Genomic DNA, 14,536 nt, shown 5'->3' on the forward strand with positions numbered 1-14,536 from the left:
GACAAAGTCTAGCAGCCATAACATCAGGTTTACAACAAAGTACAAGTCCCTTGCAGCAACTTAATGGATGTGACTGCTTCTTTATACCGAGAGGAGAGTCCAGGCATTCGAGAACAAGTGCCTGAGGAGGCTGAGGATCTGTAGCAGAGAATATAGAACAAGTTAGAATGAGTTCGACAGCAACCAGTGTCAGATGCCAAGAATGCCCTTCGATGGATGCATGGCTACTAACAGAACACGGAGGCTGGTGATAGGCAAGTGGGATTCGACTCACAAAAATGTTTCGTCCTCACAGGAAGGCAAGAGGCCAGCATCAGCAGCCGTCCTGCAGGACAGTAGCAGGAGCTTGTAACTAAACGAATTTGGTGTCGAAAGGGTCAGTGAAACTCCGCGCCGTGCCGGGCACGACAAATATCTTTTTTTGTAAACAAATTTCTCGTCTCTCTCAAAAAATGAGTTCTTTGGACAACACTGCGCCCTCTTCTGCGCTGGAGATAAGCCGGCTGTAGTACGAGTACGGCGTACTATGAAGTGAGCATGCGCAGTTGGTAACCAAGGAGGAGGAGGATGGGGGAGGATATAACGAATGACGTGTAGAGAAACATCTGCTTGCCTCCCCTTTTCCTCCGTCAGTGCTCGCTGGCCCCCTCCTCTCTCCCACGCCCTCTGTCTCTCATCTCTGACCCCTGTCCCCCCCCCCTCTATGGGTGGATGTGATGGAGGTGTTTTTTTCTCTTTTTTTTATTTGTTAGAAAGTCAACAACTTCTGTCACGTACGATATTGAAGGTGTTGAGAACTCTGAGTGTGTGTCCTTGCGTAGGGGTGTCGGTGTGGGCAGGAATTTTTCTATAGACATACAGATAGACAAACGGACACGCAGACAGATAAGCAACAAGAAATAAAAGTGAGATAAGAAAAAACGTATTAAAAGTGCGTGTCTAAACGTGGAGTCTGAACAATCTCAAGAAAAATGATGGATGTGGAGAAAATGTTCCTGAAGAAACTCAGGGAAACGGCAAAGCAGCCATCCTGCCATCGTCGGTTGGGGAAGTGGTGGGGAGAGAGCTCTTGGTTTAGCCATGAAGTGTGCTTGGACAGAAAATGTTTACCGAAGAATTTATTATATCAAATTGTAGCTGTCAGTTTGGTTGCATTTAAAAAATGTTGCTCTTGCATGATAGTTTCAATTCTGTCAAAAGAGTTGAAAAATGGTCTGGACTGAATGCAAAATTACAAATACCAGCAACTCGGACCAAACACCAGGTCAAGTGCAGTCACACAACACGTGACTAGGCTAGATGGCTAGTAGCTGCTAGCTAACCCACTTGTCCACCATTGACTGCTACACCTCAGCAAGCCAGCGTCCAGACGACGGACTATTCATTCCTCTCCATCCACAGAAATGACATGAAAAGACCTGTTCTCAAATATCGTTCCTGTAAAAGTCTGTTAAAATGAATTCTGTCAGCAAACAGACTGCAAGAAAGTATGTGAGAGACGACATTCAATTGATCACCGGGCGCTAGACAATTCCAGGAATAGGCGACAGTTTCGCAAAATAATATGACGACGGCGTTTGGCCAGGAAAACATTTATTTTTTCTGATGTTCCGCCCACATGAGATTTATTGCCGGCGACGCCGGTATTTCTGGCGCCATTGTAATCACTGTCTTTCATAAAAGAAGACCAGAAAGTTGACGAACAAAAAAACAAAACAACAACAACAAAATCCACAATTAGCAAGAGAGAAAGGCCAGCTGGTACGTTTATGTGGAAGCTCAGTTTTCAGATGCTAATCACCACTCGAGAATTGATGGTTATGAGTTCTGTTTAAAAAAATGCACAACAATATAAAATTCGTGAAACATTTGTAATATTAGTTTGTTGATCACAATCATTACACTGTTACAAAAGTTGGTGTTGTTGGAGTGCAGAGTACCAAGGAAGATGCTGAGCGGTGTTCACTTCCCAATGAGTTTTAAAACGGTTAGAATGAGGAATAGTTGACAATAGTTGGCTAGGAGGCTATCCTGGGTTGTGGTTTAGCTGGTTTTACTCAGAGAAGACTTTTTGGTGATGGGCGTGGACTTGCATCTTGCAGCAGGAGGATTGTCTTAAGCTCGGAGGACAAGAGCTTAGAGACTGTTCGCCCTCACACACCTTTCTTAGCGACAGGGAGGAGACAACAGGTGTGAAGAACCAGTGTGAAGAAGATGAAGGTAGCTAGAATTTTCTGGAAAAGTTCTCCTGTAAGAGTGAGTCTTCTCACGATTCCCTCACTGGATTCGTGTTTGACACTGTGGTCATCTTCGTGGTGGTGGCACATTCTTCAACCACAACATCTTCCACGCATGTTAACAGTCTTGGAGAAATGCTGAAATCAGTTAAAAATTCTTGGTATTTGTCTTGTCTGTTTGGCTTTAAAAGGTGTTTAGAAACAAAACATCCAACGTCCACAAGAGAGAAAGAGAGAGAGAGTGTGTGTGTTTATGTAAGGCGGGGACTTTATTAATTAGATAAATTAAGTCTCTCTTCCTTTACCCTGTCAATGAAAATGTGTGAGTGTGTGGGTGGGTGACGGAGACCTTATTAGATAATTAAGTCTTGTCTTCCTTTCGCCTTGTCAAGAAAAGATAATCATATAACAGCTGTTTGTTTTATACTAGAATTCCTTCCTGCCGGTTTTTAACGCGACCTTAGGACTTTCTCCTTCTCTCTCTCTCTCCTTCTCTCTTCTCCTTCTCTCTCTCTCAAGATCAACCGAAGTGTTTAACTTTAGAGGGTGACAGTGCAGTGCCTCCACAGAACCACCACCATGGCATGCAGGCTGGCATCAATAGAATGAAGACAGGAGGGGCGGAGTCCAGACGCAAGAAAGGGAGACTCCGGCCTTTCACCGCAAGAGACTTTTTAGCCAATCAGCGAACGGGAGGGCCCGGAGAGGCGCGGCAACCATGGCTGTCCTCCCGTTACAAGCAGGCTAAGCGTTCCCTTGTGGGAAAGTCCCCCTCCAGGTTCCTGTAGTGACGAGCCGCTGCGACCCCCGGCACCGAGGCGGCCAACCTATCTGCACTCTGCGGTGCCGCGTGACGAAGAAGAAGAAGAAGGAGGAGAAGAAGAAGAAGTTAATGATGAGACTCGTTCAAGAACGGCCCAGCGCAGCTCTGGCATCATTTAGCGCAGTGCCAGACTGGCGAAAGTAGTCCTCATCCAGCAGGCACCAAAGTTTACAGCTCTCGCCATCTCCACGCTCCGTTGTCATGACGACAACTCTCCAACAGCTGTGATGATGGCTTCTGGTGTTTCAGGACACGTACCGTTGTGAGGATGGACAGAAGCTTGGGTGACAGTCTTTTGTTTGTTCTTTGCGGCGTTTTATGGCGGGAACTGTGTCTGATGGCTTCCAGGCAGAGTAGCCATTTCCAAAGTTTATAGAGACGATTAGCATCAACGTGGGTAACACAGAAACTTTTACAGTCTTAAAGAGTGGACAACAACAACAACAACAACAACAACAACAACAACAACAACAACAGCCCCCGCCCCACATCAACATTGCCGACAAAGTCTCCATCATGTCCCCCCAGGAGATCCGCTCCGATTCTCCAGACAACCTGTCGGTCAGAGAGAAGTCAGACCGATGTCCCAGACTGTCTTTTGGAATCGACAGGATTCTTGGAAAGGGAGACGAGAAGAAATCGAACGCTGACGAGTGCCGAGATGACGACACGTCAGATGATGACAGCGACGATGCTGCGCCCTGTGACGATCGTCCGTCGTCGGTTCATCACGAAAGGTAAGTTCAGTGTGTTTGTAAACAGATGACGTCACGTGCCTGGTGCTGTGTCAGGATCAAAGCGACTTAACATCGTAAGCCGTCCATCAGTCACACTTTTGTAATTAAGGTTTATTTTGTAGTTTATCTCTCGCCGTGTAGCCTCCATTTTTCTAAAGAAACCTTTTGTTGACACACAATCATTTGAAGAATATTTATCTGTGTTTTAGCGGTAAATTGTCTGAGCTCATCAGCTTTCCTTGCAGGATTCCAACATGGTGGATGGAGTCCATCTTATTTTTAGTACAAACTGGTGTTACATGTAACCCTGACACGAGTAATGCTTCTGTTACATAAATGGGTGGCTGTAACCGTAGTCACTTCTTCTCTGGATCCCTGCAGTCTTGCTAGAATACTCCGTCCCTAAAAAAAAATAAAATAAAATAAAATAAATAAATAAATAAAAATAAAAATAAAAAAAATGTTGACAATACTCTGACTCACTGTGTTGCTTTCAATTTACAAACAAACAGGACCAAAGCTCTTCCGCTTGTTTACATTCATCAGAAGCATCTAAGCGTGCAGTAAACAAACACCCGCATTTATCTCTTTCTTGTTATTACTGATATTAATTATTCTTGATTGAAACGCTTAATTATTATCCTACATATCATTATGCTCTTGCTATAGTATGAGTTGCTCTGTCTTGTATATAATAGTTTAATTTTTTCGCACAAAGACCAGCCAAGGAAAATGTGCTGAAAGTAAAACCATGAACGGATAAACAAAGAAATGAGGGAGAGGGGCAAGAAAATCAATTCCTAATGAGCGAAGAATGTAACAAACGAATGAATGAATTTGGTTGTTACTGACTAGCGTTTCATCTTTCTCTCTCTCACTCACACACTCGCATGCATTACACACGCGGTCGCGATATAGACGAGAGAACAGATAACGATTATAAAATTTTTAATGGTAATGTATTACCACTGATGCGGAGTAGTTTATAATCTTTGCACATAATTTAACACCCTGGCTGTAAAGTTACAAATCTGAGTCGTCCAGGCGTAACGATGTTTACGATCACGTGACTTCCATCCACAGCAATTCACGCGCCTCCGCACGGTCGCCGGAGCTGATGGAGAAGGACAGCAGAGATCCCAGGTTTTTCCTCCCGAGACTCAGTCTAGATGTTGTGATGCGTCCACCACCCCTCCTTGCCCACCCAGGCGTGATACGGGTGCCCACACATCGGCCACAGCCCGTCCTGCCCCTGTGGACCACCGGCTACACCCTGCCATGGGTGGACGTCAGGAGAGATCGCTTTGGATGTGAGTTCTGTGTGTGTGTTTCTGTTTTTGTTTGTTTATCTAGTGTTAAAATAATCAAAACAAAAATATAAATTACCAAGAACGCCTAAACCGCTACAAACTTTTGTTTCAAATATTATTAGAAGATAAGTGGACCTAGTTGGGGTGACCGAGGAAGCAGTTACTCATGCAGAACATTGCTCCCTGTTTGTAGTTGTGAGGAGGATCGGCCACCCGTACCAGAACAGAACGCCCCCCAAGCGCAAGAAGCCGCGGACGTCGTTCTCCAGGGCGCAGATCGTGGAGCTGGAGAAGCGGTTCCACCGTCAGAAGTACCTGGCGTCCGCGGAACGCTCCGCCCTCGCCAAGCAGCTCAAGATGACAGACGCGCAGGTCAAGACGTGGTTCCAGAACAGACGGACGAAATGGAGGTCAGACACAAACTGATGCTTGAGCGCTTTTTCTTTCTTTCTTGCGGTTTTCGCTCTTTCTCTTCTATATTTTTCTTTCTCTTTCTCACTTTTCATTCTTTCTGTATCTCTCTCTCTCTTCTCAGACATTTTTGTTTATTTATTTAGACCTACGTGGGCATACTTGTCTTCACTTTGTGTACTCAGAGACATCGCAAACTCATTCCAAAATGCACTGAAGCAGCTTTTCTGTTGTCTTGAACAGAAAGGACATTTTATATCTCTAAAATAACAAGATATATTATGTCACCACTGTGATAACTAGTTCTATGACTAGATGGTATGCACGCTAAAATGAAAATCACAAGATAAACAAACTTGAAAAGTATACTTTGATCTTCCCTCTACTCGCTGTAGAGAGAAATTATACAATACAGAAATAAAAAAGACCAGAGAGAGGGGGACATTTTTTTTTAATTAAAAAGAGCTCTCAATGACAAGAGAAATATTGTGTCTACCCGCGAGCTTACATTATATCTTGAACTTGGTGTCACTGGAAGTAAAAAAAATCATTTTTTGTTAATGTCCCCCAGTCAAAAGTTCACTCTGTTAACTCCAATCGGAAAGCAATAAATTTCATGGCACTAAAATCCGTTTTACAGTTTCTTTTACAATATTTAGTCTGAATTGTCACTGACATGCATCATCGCTATTTATGGATGTCTGATACATCGTGAATCAACACTGACCTAATACTAGCAACTTCTTTATCTACTTATTATTTTATTTATTCTTCTGTATATCTTCTTCTACACTGTTCCGTAAAAGAGTTACCAAACATTTTGTAACCAAACCGAAGAGATTGTTGCTTAGGCCAGAAAACCCACATCGATCTTTTAGAAGCAACGAATTCCATAAACCATTTGATTGCCACCTTTCTACAATATTTTAATCATCTTTTTATATGTTTTCATTCTTGAAATATTGAAACGATTGAGTTTATTATTGAGGACGATGGATTGCAGTAAAAAAAAAAAGAAAGTTTTGTTTATCCGACATCTCTCGTAAATAAGGAATTGTCATTGTCATCCATTCTCTCTCTCTCTCTCATACATCTTGTTCTTGAACTTCATCAGTAAATTAGTCCCGGCGACTAGTGCATGTTGTTTATCTGAAGAGAACTTTGTTGCTGTGTGCAGACGACAGACGGCGGAGGAGAGGGAGGCGGAGCGACAGGCGGCCAACAGGTTGATGATGAGCCTGCAGGCTGAGGCCAGCAAGACGGTGTACGACATCAGAGACCCGCTGTGTCTGTCCAACTCGTCCCTCCACGCCCTGCAGAACCTGCAGCCCTGGTCTGATGGCACCAAGAGCGAGCAGGAGTGACAGGACAGGGACACTGCCACACCATGGCTGCAATTCCAAACTTGTGATACATCAGCTGACTTACTAACTAACGGTTTCTTCTTCCCACGTGACCTGTGGGGTCACCACCGCTGTTTGTCGTGGAGTGATCGGATTGAGCTCCCTTGCAGTGCATTCCGTATGTTATTACGTGAAACAAGGGGAGAGAAGCCTTCTCGCTGGCTCTAATCGACACCGTGATTAATGAATAATTAAAAACCGTCGATGACCGGTCTGGCGGGTCGAACATTCTCGCTTTTGGGATTTTCTTCATCATGAGGATGTGTCTGAAGATTTGACCGACTCGAGGTTTCGTGGAATGTTTTTTGGACATGTCTACCCGTGGGGGATAGGAGGTGGAATGTTGAAAAAAAAAAACTTTTATAAACATTGAAAGAAGATGGACGCGCTAAAGACACTGTGGTCTGGTTGATTTATTCCTGGTTTTTCTTTAAGTGGATTTTGCCGTACAAATTTCCAGGTTTTTAATTTTGTTTCCTCGCTAATACGCATGTCATTATTTTCGAGAATATTCTATTCATAGAAATAAATGAAATTATATGGAAATTATACGACTGCTCCAGATCTTTGCATGGTATGTGCAAGTATTTCTGTGAAATAATTTCTCCCGACTATTGCGAGGGTGGGTTCTGGAGGTGAGGTGTGGGTTCGCCGTCGATGTGTGTGTGTGGTGTAAAGATGTTCTACCTGTGCGTGCACCTTCCACACGACTGCCATCTGCTCACTGATACAACAGTTTGTCAGTCAATTAGTTGAAACGTCCCTATTCTCATCCACCCATTACAATCCTACCATTACTGCTTACATGTCCGATCCTGAGCATTGCAGATTACTACTGTTTTAATTCCTATGTTTAAATGTCACTTTTAATACGTTTTATTGCGACTTTTGTTATACATAAAATAATTCTATGCGTTTTGAGTAATGTTTTGTCACATTTTAGTATTTCTGATTTATTATAATTTTTGGGTGGTTGGTTATTGGCCTGCAGACGCCATCATGGCATCATATGACCAGGGAACACAAGTGGTCCAACTCTTTCTGTCTCACTCTCTCTCTCCCTCCTTTGATCTCTTTCCCCCTCCCAAGAAAAAAAGAGAAAATTGTTCAAACCTGACAGTAGACAACTTATAACAATGTTGTAAGTGACGTGAGCTGATAGACAGATAGAAACAGTATTGATTGTTTAAGGCAAAATAAGACCCACTCATATAATTTTCAGACGCTAAAGAATTCACAATGACCTCCCAATGCATGTGTAAACCTCGTAAACCTTTTTCTGAGTTAGGAACAGTAATGGCTGTGAGTTCACATCTCACTTCTTTCAGACCAACTACTTCCGAGTGGAGCTTGGATGTGTGTGTGTGTGTGGTAATTAGAATAGTCTAAATGTCATATTGAAGCCGATATCTCTGGCCAACATGAAAATGTAACAGTTATTTTTCCCAAATCTTTATTTTAAAAACTTTTATTTTTTTTGAAGCGAAGAGGCAGGTCGTTTTTTTTAAGCTTCTGAAGTAAGTGTTCATTTCTGGAGCAGCCAAGATGGACGACAAGCTTTAGTAGTTCTGCTGCTCCACTTTTCCCTCCCAACTGAGATCTCTCAAACAAAGTCTCTCCCGCCAATAACTGTTTTGAGGAATCATGAAAATTGCTGTTCCAGAAATTAGTTAACTATTAAACTGACAAACGCAAGCAATTTCCAATTTTAATAGTCAACTTTTCCACCCCCTTCTCTCTCTCTCTTACTTTCGCACGCACACACACGCTTTTTACACTAAAATATAGAAAGGAACCTTAAAAATTATTAAGATGTTTATATTTTCTTGTGGATGTAAAGGTGAGCTTAGCACAAACCTGGCTGATCTCAAAAGATAAACTATGTGGTGAGCATCAGTCTACTGAGCAAAGAGCGGAACATCTAAGTGTACTCATATTAGTAAGATTTTTAAAAAAAAACAAACTCGGAATAAGCTGACGAGGCCAAGACAGCTCCAGAGCCTGAAGTCATGAAGCAGATGTAAGGTAACCTCAGGACTGGAAACTTTGATAAAATGTCATATCCTTCCAACCCATCTACATACCCAGGGTCAGAGGTTATCAGATTCATCTGGGAACGGCATCGGAATGATACAGGTTCCCGTTGTCTATGTTGTTACCTACTTATTACTATATTACGGTTACTATCATTATATGGTTACTTAATTATTAGAATCACAGGTTAATTATAAATAAAGGAGGCAACACAGGAGGCGCTCGTCATCTTGAGTTTTGGGTCTTCATTTTCTCCACTGTCATTTCCTGCTTTTCTCTACTATATTGTCCTTTCCTTTTCTATTTTTGTGAACTTTTGCTCAGCATCCTCGCAGGTGGATAAAAACTCTGTGAACGCAGGATCGTGTAAAATTGAATAAGAACTGTGAGGGACCAAAAGCACGTGAGCGCGCGCTGACACCTGCACGCAACCTTAACTAATTCGTGCGACTGTAGTGGACATCAAGACTACGCCACCACGACCACATGAGAAAAAATTTGGAGAAATAATTTCAGACAAGATAACTCACGTACACAGGCACTCACATACGTACTCACGCTTATTCTTTTTTATCCACATTTTTTTCTCTCTCTCTCTCTTTCCCTTCTCCTCTCTGTTGCACATGTTTGTTTTTCTCTTCCCTTTCTTTCTGTCTTTCTGACTGTCGTTCGCAACTCTGGCTATCATGTCGCTGTAACATAAGGCTGCCAGAGTCTTTGGAGCAAAACAATTCTCTTAAACTTTTAAAAAACAATCAGCAACGATCGAGCAGGCTTGGAAAAAAAATAGTTGCGTGGAAAGTTTTCTTTACGAAATTAGCTGTTTCCCAATACAGCTCAAGAAACATCCGACCACATAATGTGACGAAACTAAAAGCAAATCGGAGGAGACGTTAACACGGGCAAAATTCTGTTCCCCGGGGATAAGCCTCGGCTTTTTACATCTTTAGACGTTTGGGGGCATGTTCGCTTGACGGGAAATAGATATAAATGCACAGAGTGGACATGGCAGGTGAGCGAATGTAGGTGAGACTCAATCAGTCTCTCTAAATGCGAACAAAAGTCGGCAAGGTTCCATCAAGAACAGCACCAGGTGACTGAAGAACAATTGACGGATGATTGAATGCATCTTGAGTCAGACATAAACTTCGAAGAATCTGTCAAAGCCGACTTTAATATTAATGATGATGATATAGGAGAGACCTGAATGTCTGGAATAATAAGAAGTATTTGACACTGCTTAAAAGCTCACCATTAATTATTAGACGATCGAGATCTTGAAAACCATCTTCGATTATCATCTCTTCCCAGATAGCATCTGTCAGCTTCCTCCTTAATGTGGAGAAAATGTCATTGTTTCTTTTGCCAGACAGACAGACAATGAAAGAAAGGAGGAAATGGAATAGGGAATTAAGAAATTCATCTGCATTTAAACGATACTAGAGCCATCCTACTATGACAAAATATCATGGCGCGGAACTTTCCCTTCATTCATCTGCAACTCAGTCGCCACGTTCTTGAACACGCCCCTGGGGGGAGGCAACCATGACAGGTCCCCAGACGCAATTAGCAGCATCGGAAATGAAGCGACTAGAGGAGGGCGCGCTTGCTCTACAACGGGTCGGCCCCCCGACTGAAGAACTCATTCATTGCCCCCTTCGCCAACCGAGGATTGGAAAACACTGGCCAACATGTCCCCCGCTGTCCCATAATCAAGTTGTCCGGACAATGCCGAGGACCTGACAAATGATACCTGGACAAGCGTGACCCAGATCCTCGTCGCCATGAGATTTTCCCCCGGTTTTTGTTGTTTTTGGATTATTATGAAGGCGATTAGACAAGATTAGTCTTTACCGTCCCACGATAGGGTGAGCTTACCATGCCTGCATTCAAAATTCATATATAAATATATATGTATATATCCAATGATATATATATATATATGAAATAAATGCATGTTTGATTTTCTAGTCGTTTTAACAACATCTAGAATCTTGAAAGTTGAAAGATCTGCGGACTGGATCGGTCTTTAAGATGGTATGAAATCTTAGTTGCCTCCAGTCTCCAAAAAGTCGTTCAAGCGAGCTGCATCAGTCGGTGGTGGGGAGGGTAAGGGAGGAATAATCAAGTGTAGATGGTCTCCCGCCATCACCACTAATTGCCAATGGTAACAAGCTGTCTGCATCGTCGTGGCCTCCCCTCTCGACCTTTCTGGAAATGTAACAATAATATTGTATATGTATAAGAATAATTGAAATATATTTATTGTGACTTAACGCAGACAGTTCGTGTCGTTCGTTGCCATTGAAGATGAAAATCAACAACAGAACCACGTCCGTGAACAAAATCCACCTCCAAGCATCCTAGTCATCACCGATAATCGTCGCAATACATTTGTCGGATGTCAGTGATGTTGATCATTAGTTTCACTTCATGTTTTGTAAACAATTTATCACATCTTAGCATCGCATTTTTTATGGGACCAAAACAATCGTATTTGCGAGTCTGTTTGCTAAAATGAAAAAAGAAAGTTGATGTAAAGGATCCTTATCATGACACGCTGCACGTGACTCTAGCGCTGCACGAGGGGAAGAGGTCAAGCACTGCACTGACTTGACCTTTGACACGGGAACTGTCTTGGGAATCGTGCACAAGGCGCTGTTCCTTCAATTCGTCATCGATTTATAAATAAAGTATCAATGTTCAGCAACTTGCAAGGTGGCCATGGTGGTACTGTCCATACAACCTGACCTCACACGTGATCTTGGATTCCAGTCTGTTCATGTCCTTCCCATGCTCCTCTCGTCATCGCCTGACATGTTTAGCAGATGATCTCGTAGATCGAAGTGTCATGCCGAGGATCTCCGCAAGACTGCGAGGCCAACAGCTGGGTGCAGGTGAGGATGCTGACCACATTTCACGGGTGGTCCGGTCTGACAGACGATCAGTCACCCGAGCAGCTTCTGGCGGGTAGCACCGCGATCTGCCAAACACACGGGTATCTGTCAGTGGGTGTAGCTGGCAGTTTGGACACAGTTTGACCCTTGACCCACCGTGAGATGCTCATTGCGTCTGTCATGCAATAATGCACTCTCCGACGCAGCGTCCATCGAGCCTGCAAGGAAGGAAGGACGGAGGGAGGAAATGAGTTTGCATTTCGTTTTTCTTTTTTTCTGTTTGTTTTCATTTGAAAAATGAAGCATAGCTTGAAGAACTTTGGTTTCATGTATTCACATCAGTCTCGATTAGCATCTAAGCTCCTGACTTGAGCCGGTGAACCCAAACATTCCATAGTACCTCAGTCTCTGTTGGCCATCAGGGGTGGGAACTATCCAGTCAATAAATCCTTCAGTCCTTATCTTGTTGTGACAACCGGCAGTAGTGGTGGTCGCAATAACTCTAGCACCGTGCGAGCGAAGACCAAAGCTGTTTTTATTTCTGAAGAGTCTCCTTCAGTTTCCTGTCCAGTTGACTCGGTCACAGAGAGTTTGAAGAAGGGCAGCGCTTTATTTGCAAACTTTTGTTCTGCATACAAAACTAGTTTCCTGTCAAGGCATGATTAATTAGTTCATTTCATACTCTACTAACTGTAGTTTGATGAAAAGACGAGCGAATCTTTTATAATTTTTTTAACATCGCATTGTTTGTAGGGCTGAATGAATATTCTAAGTTAAATATTTGTTACATAAAGCCACTTTCATATTTTTGTAGTGTCCATAGTGTTGGTTACAGAATAGATTTCCCGCTATACTTATAAATTAATAATATTGAAGATGATTGTTATTCAAAGGATGGAAAACAAGAATAAAACTGTTTTAATATTTCAGATTTTTTTAATTTCCAAATTTTATTTAACAATTTTTAATTTACAAACATTTGCTTATAATTTTGGTGTCCTGTCAACACACATAATTACTAATTTGAAGTAAGATGGTGATGTTCAGGTCTGTGCCAGTCAGCTCAGGCTTTTCTCGATGTACTCATGCCATTGGGAATGTTTTCTTTGCTTGGAGACTGGCCGCCAACCCGCGACTGTAATTGGCGTAAACAGGACAAAGCTCATGGCACTCCACACAAAAACTACAAAACATGCCGCAAAGTGTTGGTGGTAATTGTCGTGAACAAGACAAAGTATAAACACCTAAGTCTCAAAAAGAAAGAAAGAAAGAAAGAAAGAAAGAAAGAAAGAAAGAAAGAAAGAAAGAAAAGAAAGAAAGAAAGAAAGAAAGAAAGAAAGAAAGAAAGAAAGAAAGAAAGAAGAATAAAACAAACAAAGAAGAAATGGGTGACGATCTAATTTTTAAGCATCCGAAACAGAATGAACAGAAAGTTTCTATGAAGCCCAGTGAATGTGTGATTTCCATGACGACATACTGTCTTTTTATTCTTTTTTTGTCGGCAAGGCGAAATCGTCCGGTCTCTCTCCTCTCTTCTCTATTTCCTCTTGTATTTATTGAAAGCCTTGCTATAGTCAAGTGTTTGGAGCAATAAACAAATATCATCTCATCTTTTCTCTCTCTCTCTCTCTGACTCACTCGTTCAATGGCTTTCTTTTCATTTTCGTTTTATCTTTTTCTTCCTCTCAACACCAGCCATTCAGTCTAGAGACCACCTCAGAGTTTTACGTTTGGTGTAAGCAGTTTTTTCTTCTACAGAATTTACAGGGAAACATTTCATGTCCTAAGTTCAGTGAATTGAAAAACTTCAGTCATTAGAAATGTGTGCGCGCGTCTCTGGGTGTGTGTGTGTGAGAGAGAGAGAAAGAGAGAGATTGATTGGTTAGTTGTTTATTCAAGAGCCATTGCCTTGCAGAAAGGGAGCAAACAACAACGATAACAGAGTAATCTTCCACTATAGACTGTAAGTGTGTGTGTGTAAGAGAGAGTGTCCGCTAAAGTGTGTGTGTATAGTACATCTATATACTTATATAGGAGGGGTGTAAGTGTGTGTGTGTGTTACAGTGATATTCAAGCGCGTGTTCCTGCCGAAATTAAGTCTGTCACTGTGTCAGTTGTAAAAATTCATCAACAGACCAGCAACACTTCTCTTACTCTGTCAGGATTGTTAACGGGCAACTTCATTGTAAGGGAAGTAACCCCTGATTGCAGAGGAAAATTTCTCTTCTCGGTGAAGTCCCTTGAATATTCTTCCTCGTTGTGGTCTTCTGCACTTGTGAGTATGACTCACAGCCACTACGGTTTATAAGATGCAAGAATGAACCCACGGCTATTACTGTTTGCGACAGGTAGCTTTTACTGTGAAAACTGAGTCTGAGAAATGGGAAGGTGTGGTGTGGTCAGGGTTAAAGGTCGAATGAATATGACGGCAACAAAGACACGGGGCTGTCTCCGGGAACTTTGCTGATCCTTTCCTATTTATGATCTTTCATAGGACAGGGGTGGCAAAGTCATCTGCATGGTGTTTCTCTCTATGGCAAGAGACTCATCTGATTGCAATATTTTCAACAATTTAACAAATCGTCTGCAGGAAGAGAAAGGCTTTGTAGTACAGAGCTGTAGCAAGAACATTGCGCTGCTTTATGGTAAATAAAATGTTTATTAAAACATCTGTTTTGTGGTAT

The 14,536-nt window shown here is 42.3% G+C and overlaps 2 protein-coding genes across 2 annotated transcripts in view; both read left to right on the top strand.

Moving 5' to 3' along the window:
- LOC112565142 (T-cell leukemia homeobox protein 2-like) overlaps window positions 1-5,562 on the top strand; it is a 31,818-nt gene extending 26,256 nt beyond the window's left edge. The window contains exon 3 of the mRNA XM_025240455.1: window positions 5,518-5,562. Within this exon, the coding sequence (XP_025096240.1) occupies window positions 5,518-5,533 (16 nt within the window). The 3' untranslated portion in view covers window positions 5,534-5,562. The remainder of the gene's footprint in view (window positions 1-5,517) is intronic.
- On the top strand, window positions 2,506-9,174 carry LOC112565143 (T-cell leukemia homeobox protein 3-like). The gene is made up of 4 exons (XM_025240456.1): window positions 2,506-3,797; window positions 4,881-5,107; window positions 5,301-5,517; window positions 6,696-9,174. The coding sequence occupies exons 1-4, from the start codon at window positions 3,577-3,579 to the stop codon at window positions 6,880-6,882; spliced, it is 852 nt and encodes a 283-aa protein (XP_025096241.1). The 5' UTR covers window positions 2,506-3,576; the 3' UTR covers window positions 6,883-9,174.
- The last annotated feature ends 5,362 nt before the right edge of the window (window positions 9,175-14,536 follow it).

Source organism: Pomacea canaliculata, linkage group LG5 (assembly GCF_003073045.1).
Source record: "Pomacea canaliculata isolate SZHN2017 linkage group LG5, ASM307304v1, whole genome shotgun sequence".
Taxonomy (NCBI): domain Eukaryota; kingdom Metazoa; phylum Mollusca; class Gastropoda; order Architaenioglossa; family Ampullariidae; genus Pomacea; species Pomacea canaliculata.

Excerpts from the sequence above, each read along its gene's own strand:
- LOC112565143 (XM_025240456.1), top strand. The coding sequence starts at position 3,577 with ATGTCCCCCCAGGAGATCCGCTCCGATTCTCCAGACAACCTGTCGGTC. Across the intron at positions 5,108-5,300 it reads CAGGAGAGATCGCTTTGGAT|TTGTGAGGAGGATCGGCCAC; the intron begins GTGAGTTCTGTG and ends CCCTGTTTGTAG. Across the intron at positions 5,518-6,695 it reads AACAGACGGACGAAATGGAG|ACGACAGACGGCGGAGGAGA; the intron begins GTCAGACACAAA and ends TGCTGTGTGCAG.